The sequence below is a fragment of the Erinaceus europaeus genome, chromosome 7 (genome assembly GCF_950295315.1).
Source record: "Erinaceus europaeus chromosome 7, mEriEur2.1, whole genome shotgun sequence".
Taxonomy (NCBI): Eukaryota; Metazoa; Chordata; class Mammalia; order Eulipotyphla; family Erinaceidae; genus Erinaceus; species Erinaceus europaeus.
In genome coordinates this window covers 38,814,828-38,828,074 of record NC_080168.1, presented here as the reverse complement: position 1 = coordinate 38,828,074, position 13,247 = coordinate 38,814,828, and the positions used below count along the sequence as shown (strand labels likewise).

General features: G+C 39.5%; 1 protein-coding gene across 10 annotated transcripts in view; it reads right to left on the bottom strand.

The window, feature by feature from the left end:
- The window catches only part of ANKRD44 (ankyrin repeat domain 44), a 416,898-nt gene that overhangs the window by 40,271 nt on the left and 363,380 nt on the right, over positions 1-13,247 (bottom strand). For all 10 annotated transcript variants that reach the window (XR_009550679.1, XM_060194225.1, XM_060194230.1 and 7 more), the window contains exon 19: positions 5,271-5,358. Coding sequence is in view for 9 of the 10 variants with exons in the window: in XM_060194225.1 (XP_060050208.1) it covers positions 5,271-5,358 (88 nt within the window). In the remaining variant the exon portion in view is untranslated. The remainder of the gene's footprint in view (positions 1-5,270; positions 5,359-13,247) is intronic.

The following is a 13,247-nucleotide window of genomic DNA, read 5'->3' as shown; positions in this document are numbered from 1 at the left end:
TGTCTTTATCTCGTCTTTATCTGCATTTCTTTGACAATGGCTTGGAACATTTTTTCATATGTCTGATGTCCTTTTTGATCTCTTTGTTGAATATTCTGTTCATATCCTCTCCCTATTTTTGATGGGGTCATTTTTTTCTGAGTTTGGTGAGCTCTTTCTATGGTTACTAGCCTCTTGTCTAATGTATGACATGTGAAGATCTTATCCCATTCTGTAAGGGGTCTCTTTGTTTTAGAGGTACTTTCTTTTAATTGGGATTCCTATAAAATTTAGATAAAAAAGAGTTCTGCCAATATTTTCCTCTAAGTATTTGATAGTTTTTGGTCTAATATCCAGGTCCTTGATCCATCTGTAATTTACTTTTGTGTCTGGTGAAATGTTCAGTTTCATTCTTCTGCATGTTTCAACTAATTTTTTCCAACACCATTTAAGATACTCTCGTTTCCCTATTTAGTAGCCTGGGCACCTTTGTCAAAGATTCTATGTCCACTGGTGACAATTCTATTCCACTGGTCAGAGTGTCTATTTTTGTTCCAGTACCAGGCAGTTTTGATTACAATGGCTCGGTAATACAATTTGAGATCTGGGAGTGTGATGCCTCCAATTCTGTTCTTTCTTCTCAAGATTGTTTTGGCAATTCTAGGTCTTTTCTGGTTCCAGATAAACATTTGTAGCATTTGTTCTATTCTCCTAAAAAAATTGGATGGGACCTTGATGGGGCTTGCATTAAATTTGTATATGGCTCTGAGCAGTATATTCATTTTGATGATATTAATTCTTCCAATCCATGAACATGGAATATCTTTCCATTTCTTTGTGTCTTTTTCTATTTCCTTGAGTAGTGACTCATAATTTTCAGTATACAAGTCTTTCACTTCTTTTGTTAGGTTCATTGCTAGACATATTATTGGGTTGTTTTTATTTTGCCTCCAGGGTTATTGCTGGGGCTCAGTGTCAGCACTACGAATCCACTGCTCCCGAAAGCTATTTTTTTCACTTTTGTTCCCCTTGTTGTTTTATCATTGTTGTGGTTATTATTATTGTTGTTATTTATGTCGTTGTTGGATAGAACAGAGAGAAATGGAGAGAGGAGGGAAGACAGAGAGGGGGAGAGAAAGACTCCTGCAAACCTGCTTCACCTCCTGTGAAGCAACACCACTGCAGGTGGGGAGCCGGGGGCTTGAACCGGGATTCCTATGCTGGTCTTAGACCTTTGTGCCAAATGCGCTTAACTCGCTGCTCTACAGCCCGACTCCCCATATTATTGTTTCTCTTGCTTTAATAAAAGGGAGTAATTTCTGGATTTCTTCTTCATCTGACTCAGTATTTGCATAGAGGAACTTTTGCATGTTAATTTTGTAGCCTGACACCTTACTATATTGCCTAATAATTTCCAGGAGCTTCCTGCGGATTCTTTAGGTTTTTCTATGTATACTATCGTGTCATCTGTAAATAGTGACAGTTTGACTTCTTTTCCAATCTTTATTCCTTTAAAGCCTTGCTCTTACCTGATTACTATGGAAAGAACTTTCTTTTTTTTTAATTTTTTATTGGAGAATTAATGGTTTACAGCTGACAGTAAAATACAATAGTTTGTACATGCATAACATTTCCACATAACAATACAAGCCCCACTAGGTCCTCCTCTGTCATCATGTTCCAGGACCTGAACCCTCCTCCTCCGACCCCAGAGGCTTTTACTTTGGTACAACAGACAAGAACTCTCAATGGTATAATGGTGATAGTGGGCAGCCCTGTCTAGTACATGATTTGAGGGGAAATGCTTCAGTTTCTCATAATTGATTATGATGTAGGCTGTAGGTCTGCTATATATGGATTCCACTGTCTTAAGGGATTTTTTCCCCTCTATTCCCATTTATTTATTTATTTATTTATTTATTTATTTATTTTGTAGCATTTTGATCATGAAAGGATGTTTGGTATGTCAAAGACTCTCTCTGTGTTTATTGACATAATCATGTAATTTTTGGTCTTGCTTTGATGTGGTGGATCACACTGATTGATCTAGAGCCACTACTACATTTATCTGTTCTATGTAAGAAATATTGAGAAGGTCAGAGATAGCATAATGGTTATGCAAAAAGACTCATGCCTGAGGCTCTAAAATCCCAGGTTCAAATCACAGCACCACCACATTCCTGGGAAAAAGTTGGGCAGTACTCTGGGGGGAGAAAAAGGAAGAAAAGAAAGTGAAAGACAAAAAAATAAAAATGAAAAGGGTTAAAAAAGAAGGTAAAAAAGAAAAAAGGTTAATAAAAAGAAATATTGAGTGAAGAACAGATCATTGAAATAGAAAATAATTGGAAAAAATGAGCTCAAGGAGTGTTAAACACATAAAGGACTTTTATGAAGGAGGAAACTGTTTTTCCTTTTATTTATTTTTTTTATTGGGAGATTAATGTTTTACAGTCGACAGCAAATACAATAGTTTGTACATGTACATGTCCCAGTTTTCCACATAACAGTACAACCCCCACTAGGTTCTCTGTCATCCTGTTCCAGGGCCTGAAACCCCCTCCCCCCCCACCTCCACCCCAGAGTCTTTTACTTTGGCGCAATACACCAACTCCAGTCCAAGTTCTGCTTAATTCCAACTTGGAACTCCAGTTCCAAGTTCTCTTCTGATCTTGTTTTTCAACTTCTGTCTGAGAGTGAGATTATCCCATACTCGTCCTTCTCTTTCTGACTTATTTCACTTAACATGATTTCTTCAAGCTCCATCCAAGATGGGCTGAAAACAGTGAAGTTACCATTTTTAATAGCTGAGTAGTATTCCATTGTGTATATATACCACTACTTGCTCAGCCACTAATCTGTTGTTGGACACTTGGGTTGCTTCCAGGTTTTGGCTATTACAAACTGTGCTGCTAAGAACATAGGTATACACAAATCTTTTTGGATGGGTGTTTTGGGTCCCTTAGCTTATATACCCAGGAGAGGAATTGCAGGGTCAGAGGGCAGGTCCACTTCCAGTCTCCTGAGAGTTCTCCAGAGAGCTCTCCACAGGGGTTGGACCAACTGACATTCCCATCAACAGTGCAGGAGGGTTCCTTATCCCTACAACCTTTCAGCATTTGTTGCTGCTATCTTTTCTGATGTATGACATTCTCACAGGAGTGAAGTGGTATCTCATTGTTGACTTTATTTTCATTTTTCTGACAATCAATAACTTGGAGCATTTTTTTTTTTCATGTTTCTCAGCCTTTCAGATCTCTTCTGTGGTGAGTAATGTGTCCATGTCTTCTCCTCATTTTTGGATGGGGTCATTTGTTTTCTTGTTGAGTTTGGTGAGCTCTTTCTTTTTTTTTTTTTTGGTTATTAGCCTCTTGTCTGGTGTATGGCGTGTAAATCTCTTCTCCCATTCTGTGAGGGGTCTCTTTGTTTGAGGGTCCCCCCCATTTTTGTTGCCCTTGTTGTTATTGTTGTTACTGTATTGCTGTTGGATAGAACAGAGAGAAATTGAGAGAGAGAGGAAGACAGAGAGGGGGAGGAAAGACAGACACCAGCAGACCTATTTCACTGCTTGTGAAGTGACCCTCCCCCCCTTGAAGGTGGGGAGCTGGGGACTCTAACTAGGATCCTTACACAGGTCCATGTGCTTTGCTCCATGTAGGCTTAACCTGCTATGCTACTGGGCTGCCACCCCACCCCTGGGTATTGGTTTCTTTTGTGATCCCAATAGGAGTTTGGGACAATTAGCATATGAATGACATCACCCTGAGGCGGAACAGACTGACAAGGGGATGTATTTAAGGATGGACTTGCAGCAGCTCCCTCTCTGGATTACCTTCACTGTGGACTCTCCATTTGGCATGGCTCCAGATTGATCCTGGTCTTTTCACATGGTGATCTTGGGTAACTTGGTTTGCAGACTTTGGACTTTTACCTATTTTCCTAGCTAGACTTCTCTCCTCACATTCTTGACCTCTCTTTTGCTTAACCTTAAATGGAGCCGCTTATTTTGCAATACCTAGATATTTACCTTTTACTTGTTTCACCTTAATAAAGCCTCTAATTGTTTAAAACCATTTCCAGCATCCCACAGTCAATCCTTTACATGCCTCAGCCAAAGCCAAAAAATTAAGTGTAAGTTTCTACAGGTTTCTTTTGCTGTGTGGCAGCTTTTTAGTTTGATGTAGTTCCATTGGATTCATTTCATTGAAGATGTCTTTAAAATTTATATGGAAAAGATTTCTGCCAATAAGGAGGAAACTTCTTCATGTTTATTCTATTACCATAATTAATTTAAAAAATGGGTATGTGGAGTTTATAAAGAGGGGTAAATGAATAGAAAGAAGGAACAAAAAAGGAATAACTTTTAAAGGACAGGATATACAGCTACAGACTAATATATATATATATATATATATATGTGTGTGTGTATACATATATATATACATATGTGTGTATATGTATAGCTATGTGTGTACATATATATCATATTTATATATTTTAAACCCAAGATGTCCATTCCCAACATACTTTCTTTTTAAAAAATTTATCTTATTTTAATGAGAGACTGATTCAGAGACAATGCCACAGTGAGAGAGATGAGAGTATTGATCATCTCTGGCTTCTGGTGATGCTGGGGCTTGAACCTGGGACTTTGGAACCTTACTTAGTCTTGAAGGTCTTTTGTATAACAATTATGCTGTCTTCCCAGCATCCTCCCAACCCACTTGTCTTGCACAAAGCCACTGCCTTCACCCATAAATTCCACTCAAATATATCTAGCCTACAGTTTAACAGTCAGGGTGTTTAAGAAATTAACCAGGGGCCAGGCCGTAGCTCAGAGGGTTAAGTGCACATGACACTAAGAGCAAGGACCAGAGTAAGGATCCAGTTTGGAGCCCCTGGCTCCTCACCTGCAGGGGGGTCACTTCACAAGCAGTGAAGCAGGTCTGAAGGTATCTATCTTTCTCTACCCCTTTCTGTCCTCCCTATATCTCTCAATTTCTCTCTGTCCAATCCAACAGCAGTAACAACAATAACAGTAATAACAACAAGAATGGGAAAAATGGCCTCCAGGAGGAATGGATTCATAGAGCAGGCACTGAGCCCCAGTGATAACCCTGGAGGCAAAAGAAGGAGGTGGGGGTTAAGGAGAAGCCTAACAAGAAGAGGTAGAAGAAAAAGAAGAGGAGGAGGAGGTAGAAGAAGACGAAGAAGAAAATAAAATAAAAAGAAATTAACCAATCATCTGTTGTGCATGAAGTATCAATCCCAGGCAATATGTGGGGACAACTTACTGTCCTTTGGCATCTTTCACATCAACAGCTTCTGGGTTGTCTGTGATTTCTAGTAGCAGCCGCAAACACAGTGTATGACCATTAATTACTGGAAAAGAAATCAAGAGATATTCATTTACTGGACCATGACTGTATCAATCTGTTCATGTGAAATTTAGCTGGAATCTAAATAATCGGTTTTCAAGTGCTGCTGACACCTCCAGACTTGCAGTCCATGCTCACTGCTGCACATGTCCTGCCCAGTGTTCACACCACTGACTGCCTTTCTATCACAGCACTTTGGCCCTGCCCTTCCTTTATTCTGGGTCCTTCTTTTTTCCTGGTTTCTATACTAAAGTTTTTGTTTCCTTGTTTTTCATTAAACATAACATTCTTCCTTTGTTTTTTATAACCTTTTAAAAGTGTTTTTGTTTTCTAGATTTTATTTATGTATTGGATAGAGACAGAGAGAACTCACAAAGGAAGAGGGGCTGGAGAGGGAGAGACATACCTGCAGCACTGTTTCACACCTAGTGAATCTCCCCCTGCAGCTGGGGAATGACATCCTTTCTTATTTCCCTGTCCATACAGGGAAATAGGTAATAATCTCTCTCCCACCCATTTTCTTGTTATCCTTTTTGCTTAAAAGAATTAACCAAGTTTAATATAATCATTCTTCATTCAATTGTTCAAAAAAGAAGGAAGCAAAAGGGCAAGGGAAATTAAGAGGAAGCAAGAAAAGGAAACGAGGAGAGGAAGAGAAGGAGGGGGAAGAGAATGGCAGGAGGAGGAGCAGAAGCAGACATAGAGGTCAGAATTCAACAGTACATACGTACACACACACACACACACACACACACACATACACACACACTTCCATCTTGTTTTACATTCTGAGGCAGACCTTTGAGCAGGGTCTTGATTGATTAGTATTGGTTAATACAAACACTTGGCTATAAATTTATAAATTTGTACCAGGGTATCACCAACTCATCACTGATTGGCATTTTTAGAAAAATTACAGATGAGTACTATGCTTTTAGAAGACTCTTCTGCCCTGCATTTTCTCAAACGGTAGTCCTTTACTTCCCTTCCTTTGGTGTCTCAAGTATGCTTTTATTTTACATTCCTTTTTTCCCCTCCTCTGATTCCTGCCCTTCCCAGGTGCCTCTTACTGCCCTCACCCTGCTGCTCCTCTCCAGGCAGACAGAGTAGGGGCTAACGATGGAGAAGGATTGATGGGTAACAACTGTGATCCCAACTCTGTGTTGGCCTTCATTAGGAAGAGAATACATATTTCACTTTTGTGTGCATCACACAAAATGCTTCCTTGAGATGGTGTAGCTAAGGGGGGCAAGAATCAAAGTTCCTGGGATGACAGTCCCTTTGGAACATGTGTTTTCTTCCAGTTTTCCAGTGGAACCCAGAGCTCACAAAAAGGCATGGCTTTCCTCTCCGGGTATAATTTAAGAATTAATATATTTAAAATTCAAAGAAATCTATCTTCTCTGAACAATGAGAACATGCTAAAATGTGTTGCACCTAACTCATGGCTATAGAAAGAGAAGGGAATAGAAGAGGCTGTCGTAGGTTGATTAAGTCTTTTCAAAGAGCTACATTTTTTAATACTAATTTATTTATTCCCTTTTGTTGCCCTTGTTTTATTGTTGTAGTTATTATTGTTATTAATGTCATTGTTGTTGGATAGGGCAGAAAGAAATGGAGAGAGGAGGGGAAGACAGAGAGGGGGAGAGAAAGACAGACACCTGCGGACCTGCTTCACTGCTTGTGAAGCAACTCCCCTGCAGGTGGGGAGTCGGGGGCTCAAACCAGGATCTTTATGCTGGTCCTTGCACTTTGTGCCACCTGCATTTAACCTGCTGCGCTGCCACCGGACTCCCCAAAGAGCTACATTTTACATTTCTTTTACTGTGCTTCAGTCATGAGACAATGATAATTTAAGGATGACACATTTTCAGAGACAATCCATATTAGAATCAGCTCACCTTTATCGACACCACTCAAATTAACTGCAGGAGCAGTGCCCAGATTTTGTAGACTATTGTATTTGCCTCTTTCTTAGCGACATTCTATTTATGTACCTCAGGAGGAAGTTTTATTAACTGGACTAGAGGCAATATATTCTTGTTGCTGTCATTTTTTTTTTGTTTGTTTAAAAGACTTCACTAAATTTGTTACTGCTTATGAAATAAACAAGGAGTTTAATATATGCTCAAAAAGTCATCATTATGGGGTCAGGCAGAGGTACACTTAGTATAACACACAAATTACCTAGCATGAGAATCTGGATTCAAGTTCCAGGTCCTAGCTGTAAAGAGGAAGTTTCACAAGTGGTGCAGTAGTACTGCAGGTGTCTCTCTCTCCACCCCCATCCTATTTTCTCTCTCTCAAAGGACACAGGAAAAGAAAAAGGAAAGGGGAAAAAAGGGGAGGATGGCAATAGAATCATTGTATAAGCACCAAGTTCTAGTGATAAGCTGATCTTGATAGCAAAAGAAAAAGAAAAACAAACAGCAAAAGTAAAGGTAATGATTGCCAAAGTGTTGAAATTTGAATGCTAAAGGAAATTAGTTCATTAAAGTGAAGAAATGATTAAGCTTGATTGGTCAGTTTGATATCATTTAGATAACTGTAACTCCCAAGGATGCTTCAGCTCAACAGTAAAAGGGAAAATCATCCAAGTTTATAGTACTCATCCAGTGTATTAGAAATAAAATCAATTTCTTCAGTAGCATATTTTTGTGGTAGTATGTTGTGTATATGGGGGTGGGTATAGTAGAGTTTTGAACTTAGTTCAGATAAAACCACCCTCATATGTTAAATTAAAATCCCTCTTGTTTTCCTCATATGACATTTAAAATTTTTCTTTTTAAAAATCAGAAAACTGATTAGTTATGCCTTATGGTGATGCTAGAGATTGAATCTAGGACCTCAGAACCTCAGGCATGAAATTCATTTGCATAATCACTATGCTATTTTCCTGGAATTTTTATTATTACATTGCATTTTTATCCAGTTTGCCTTGTAGCAAAAGATGCTGATATCTCCTCTAGCTGTGCCTTGCCAAGTCCTGCTGTGTCTTAGACTAGTTCAGACTTTCCCTGGTTATGAGTGAGTCATTTTTCTTTTTTTTTTCTTCTTTTATTAGTAATTTACAAAATTACAAAATAACAGGGGTACAATTCCACACCGTTCCTACCACCTGAGCTCTGTGTCTCCATTCTCTCTACTGGAAACTAGTGGTTCTCCCAGGGTCACAGACATGGGTTGACTATTGTTTCTCTCTCTATATATATATATTTCCTCCCACTTTTTCTAAGGTCCTGCCTTCTCTTCCTTTATAAGTCACACCTACACCTGTCACTGCTTCTGAGTGTCCTTTTCTTCTTCTCTCTCTGAATCCTGACAGAACTGGAGTTCAGAGCCCTCTGGTCATCTTCCCCTAACATTTCTCCCCCATTGGGAGTATGGACCTAAATTCTTTTGGGGGTACAGAAGGTAAGAGATCTGGCTTCTGTAATTGCCTCTCTGACAGTCATTTTTCAAACTGCTTAAAGACAATGCCTATCAGTACAACTCTCTGCCAAAACCTCTTATCATGGCTAGTGTCCCTCAAAGTACTCTCAAGGTTGGGGGGGGATTACTCTCTCTCTCAAATAGGGTGGGAAAGATTCTGGATAGGCATATTCTCAAAACTAAGACTAAAGTTTCTCCACAGCAGACATTTTCTAGAGAACAGGCAAATGAGGACCTTCTTGTTCGTGCTTTTTTTTTCTATGAAATATATATTCTTTATTGAGGGGGTTAATGCTTTACAGTACAATCATTGACATATACACACAATTTCCTTATACAACAGGCCCCCAGAGTGTTCTTCCTACCCACCTTCCCCTTCCCTCCCCAGAGTTCTTTATTTTGGTGCAATACACCATGTCCAGTCCATGTTTCACTTGACATTCAATCTTTCATTCTAACTTCCATACACTTGGGATATAGAGAAAACATATCCACATTTTAAGACAGATTTAGTCCACTTGAAGTGATTTTCATTGTGCTGGGAAATTGTGCAGATGCATTCACATCTGCCATGTTTTTCCCTCAGGCTACTAGTTCTGTGAGAGTTGGGACATTCTCAGAGTGCCTGTTCTGCCATGTTGTGCCCTCAGGGCATTGTCTATATCCCCGTGATATCTGGAGTGCTTTGGTCACTCCTCCCCCCTCCCATTCTCACAAGAGTTATCATCCTATCCTGGAGTGCTATGGTACTCCTCCCCCTTCCCATTCTCGTGAAAGCTACTCCTATAAAAACCCTTCGTTTTCTGCACCTCGCTCTCTTGCCAGCGCTTCACTCCGGTGTTCAGATGCAGGAACATCTGAGGCGGCCATTTTCGCTACCTCCACGTGGCCCAACCTGCTTCTCTAGCACCCAACTCTGAGGTGCCAGCGCAAATAAAGATTTGTGCTTCCTCTTCGCTCCGGACACCCTCTCTCTTCTCCGCGGCCCGTGCACAACAACATCTGGCTCAACAACAAAGTTGATGCATAAAAGCTTGGAAGAGTTTAGGGGACCCATTACTTTTCTGAAATGGGTTTATAATATAGAAAGTCAATCATTTGAAAATGAGAAAATGGCCCAAAGAAATGTAGCTAAATTCTTTAGAGTCAGCTTCACTTCTTAAAAACAGTGTGTACTTAAGAATTATTAAGTCAGCTCTACTCTTCAGAAACAACTATCTTCTTTCTTTTTAATTTAATTTAATTTAATTTTTACTTGTAAAAAGGAAACACTGACAAAAGCCATAAGATAAGAGGGTACAACTCCACACAATTCCCACCACCAGAACTCCATATCCTATCCCTTCCCCTGATAGCTTTCCTATTCTTTATCCCCCTGGGAGTATGGATCTGGAGGCTGGACAACATGCTCTACCTACCACCTGAGAAAGATGGGTCCTGAAACTGGGGCAGCTTGGAACATTCCTACCCATGACCACAGAGTGTGAGCTCAGACCTACCGGGATACAGAGGTTACATAGGCTTCTAAGCTGAATATGGGCCCCATATCAAATCAATGGGGTTTATAGTCAACAATATTTATATACCTTTCCCATATTTGGGAGCTACTCTCTTCCCTGATCCAGATTTCTAGCCCATTTTCCAGCCATGACATCATCTCCCCAGACAACAACTTGGTTCCACCTGCATATCAGAGGTCAGGCTCAGGAAAAAACTAGTATAGTCATAGGCCCTTTGGAATATAACTAAAATAGGCCTACTAGTTATCTGCAAAACGGAGACCCCAAATCTTTATCTGCAATATTCTAGCTGCTAGGTTCATAATTAATCAACAATTTGTTTGGCTTTATATGTTAACTCTTTTTTTTAGCCACCAGGTTCCAGATGCTACCATGATGGCAACCAGACTTCCCTGGGCAAATGACCCCATCAATGTGTGCTGGAACTCTGCTTCCCCAGAGAGAAAGAGAGAGACAGGCTGGGAGTATGGATCGACCTGTCAATGCCCAAGTTCATTGGGGAAGCAAGTACAGAAGCCAGACCTTCAACCTTCTGCATCTCAATAATGACCCTGGATCTTGTGCATGTCCTAATGTCATTAATGAATGACATGAGGGAAAACTACAAAAGGAAGGCCATTTTCTTGACCACTAGGGGACTCCATTGGCTCATAACCAATGCACAGTGGCACCTGAATGACATATTTTTTTCTTCATTGTTTACCTATTCACAATGGCAATTTCCCACAAAACAAGCCATTTGTAATAGTAAAGAAGTACACAGCAACTAACACAGGATGGCTGCCTTAGAAACAGGTAACTCAGCTTTAAAAAGGAGAACTGAGGACCTGGTTGAGCACACATTACAATGTGCAAGGACTCTGGTTTGAGTCCCTAGGCCTCATCCACAGGGAGAAAGATTTGCAAGTGATATAGCAAGTCTTCAAGTGTCTCTCTGTCTCTCTGCCTCTCTATCTCCCCTTCTGGCTGTCTCTGCCCAATAAGTAAATAAAGATAATAATAATGATGATGATAATAAAGGAGAACTGAATTTCAATGTTACAACAATACCAAGCATGCTCAGGGAGCCAAAAGACCAACTGTAATGGGAAATAAAAATTTATCATTTAACCATACATTACTGATCTCAAAGCAGAATTTTTTTTTCTTGGAATAATCATTTCTAAGCAATTAAATAGTAGACACTTCCATATTTTTTCCTTCAGAGATGTGACAGACTTTTACAAAAACAAATGTTCCAAGAAAATTTTCACAAGAGTAACAAAGTATTTTGTAAAACTCTTAATTCATTTGGACCCTCAATACATCCATTACTGGGGGCTATATTGTGGCATGCCGGGTTGAGCTCACATGTCATTATGCCCAGGACTCCCGCCTCACCTGAAGGAGGGAAGCTTCACAAGAAGCAGAACAATGCTGTAGGTATCTCTTTCAATCTTCCTACCTATCTCCTCTTCCCTCTCCCTCTATAGTGTCAAATAAAATAACTAATTATTTCATTGTGTGCAGAGATAGCTATATCTCTTTATAAAACTACATATATAATTCTAAACAAAGGTCAATTTTATCAACTTTCCACACCCCAAAGATATTTATGTCCTAATTGAGCTAAAGAGTCTTCCATACTAACTTTATGTTGGTTTTAGAAGTGTCTTGGCACAATTTCATCTCATGGACATAGACAAAAAATTCTAGTATTGGAAAACAGCTCACTTTTTGCCTACATACACACTTTTTTGAGTCTATTTTTGCATCTGATGTATCAGGAGTCTGAGCCACAGATAAAAGATATTCTGGGTGGGGGGCCAAGCCAAGATGGTGACTTCGAGGCAGCTGCTGGCATGATCTCCAACAAGAAGCGGCCTGTGACCTACGATTCGCGGGATAGGGTGACTAGGTGTCCTATCCATTGTGAAAAGAACTTCTTTCACTCTACTTCCCTCCACTTTCCTTTCCTTTTCCCCCACTCCTAGTTAAATTTAAAAAAAAACCTCTTTCCTTTCACTGCTCCTTTTTTTCTTCTTGTTCTTGTCTTATTCCTTCCTCCTTCATTTACTTTCTGAATTCACTGATACTTGTTTGTGAATTATTTTGGGGAAGAAATCTGACTATCTGTGGGTGTTTCTCTTCTCTACTTCCCTTTCTCCTCTTGCTATCCCTAGAATTTTCAGTGGACAGTAGATTCACATAATTGTCTATTCTTGCTTTCCCTTTTTTTCCTTTCTCTTTCTCATTCCTTTAGATATGGTTGCTATTTTTTCTTGGATGGGAGCTGTTGTGTGGCTAACTGGTATTGCTTAAACTGCATCAATCCTTGCTTCAGTTACTATTGCTGTAATTTCTGAGGTTGGTGATTGCATTTGTCATAAAGGTGTTTAGCATAGCACGGCTTGTACTCAAAACACAATAGCAGAAGAACGACAGAATAGAAAAATAAAAAACACATCAATAAAAAAATGGTTAAATGAAGAGCAAATAAAACTGTAACCACAATGAATCAAGACAGGATCCCAGAAGAAACTCCAAATCATTCGGAAGTAACCAGAGATAAGAAAAGTATGCAAGCAATAGTAAACTTAATAATCACAGAAATGAAAACAACAATGGAGGAAAGGGCTATCAGAACAACAGATAAGACCCTCAAGGAAAATACTAGCTATCTCAAGGTAATCAGAGAACTGAAAGCTGAAATAGCTGAACTAAAAGGTCAATTAGAAAAACAAGCTAATACTATAACTGAACTGAAGAAAGAAGCTGAGGGAAGGGAAAGCAGGCTAACAGAAGCAAAAAACAGAATGAGCTTGACAGAGGATGAACTAGAGAAAACTAAGAAAGAGGTAAAAGAGTCCAAAAAGAGATTGAGAGACACTGAAAACAACAACAGAGACATGATGATCTCAAAAGAAGTAACATTTGTATAATTGGCCTGCCAGAGGAAGAA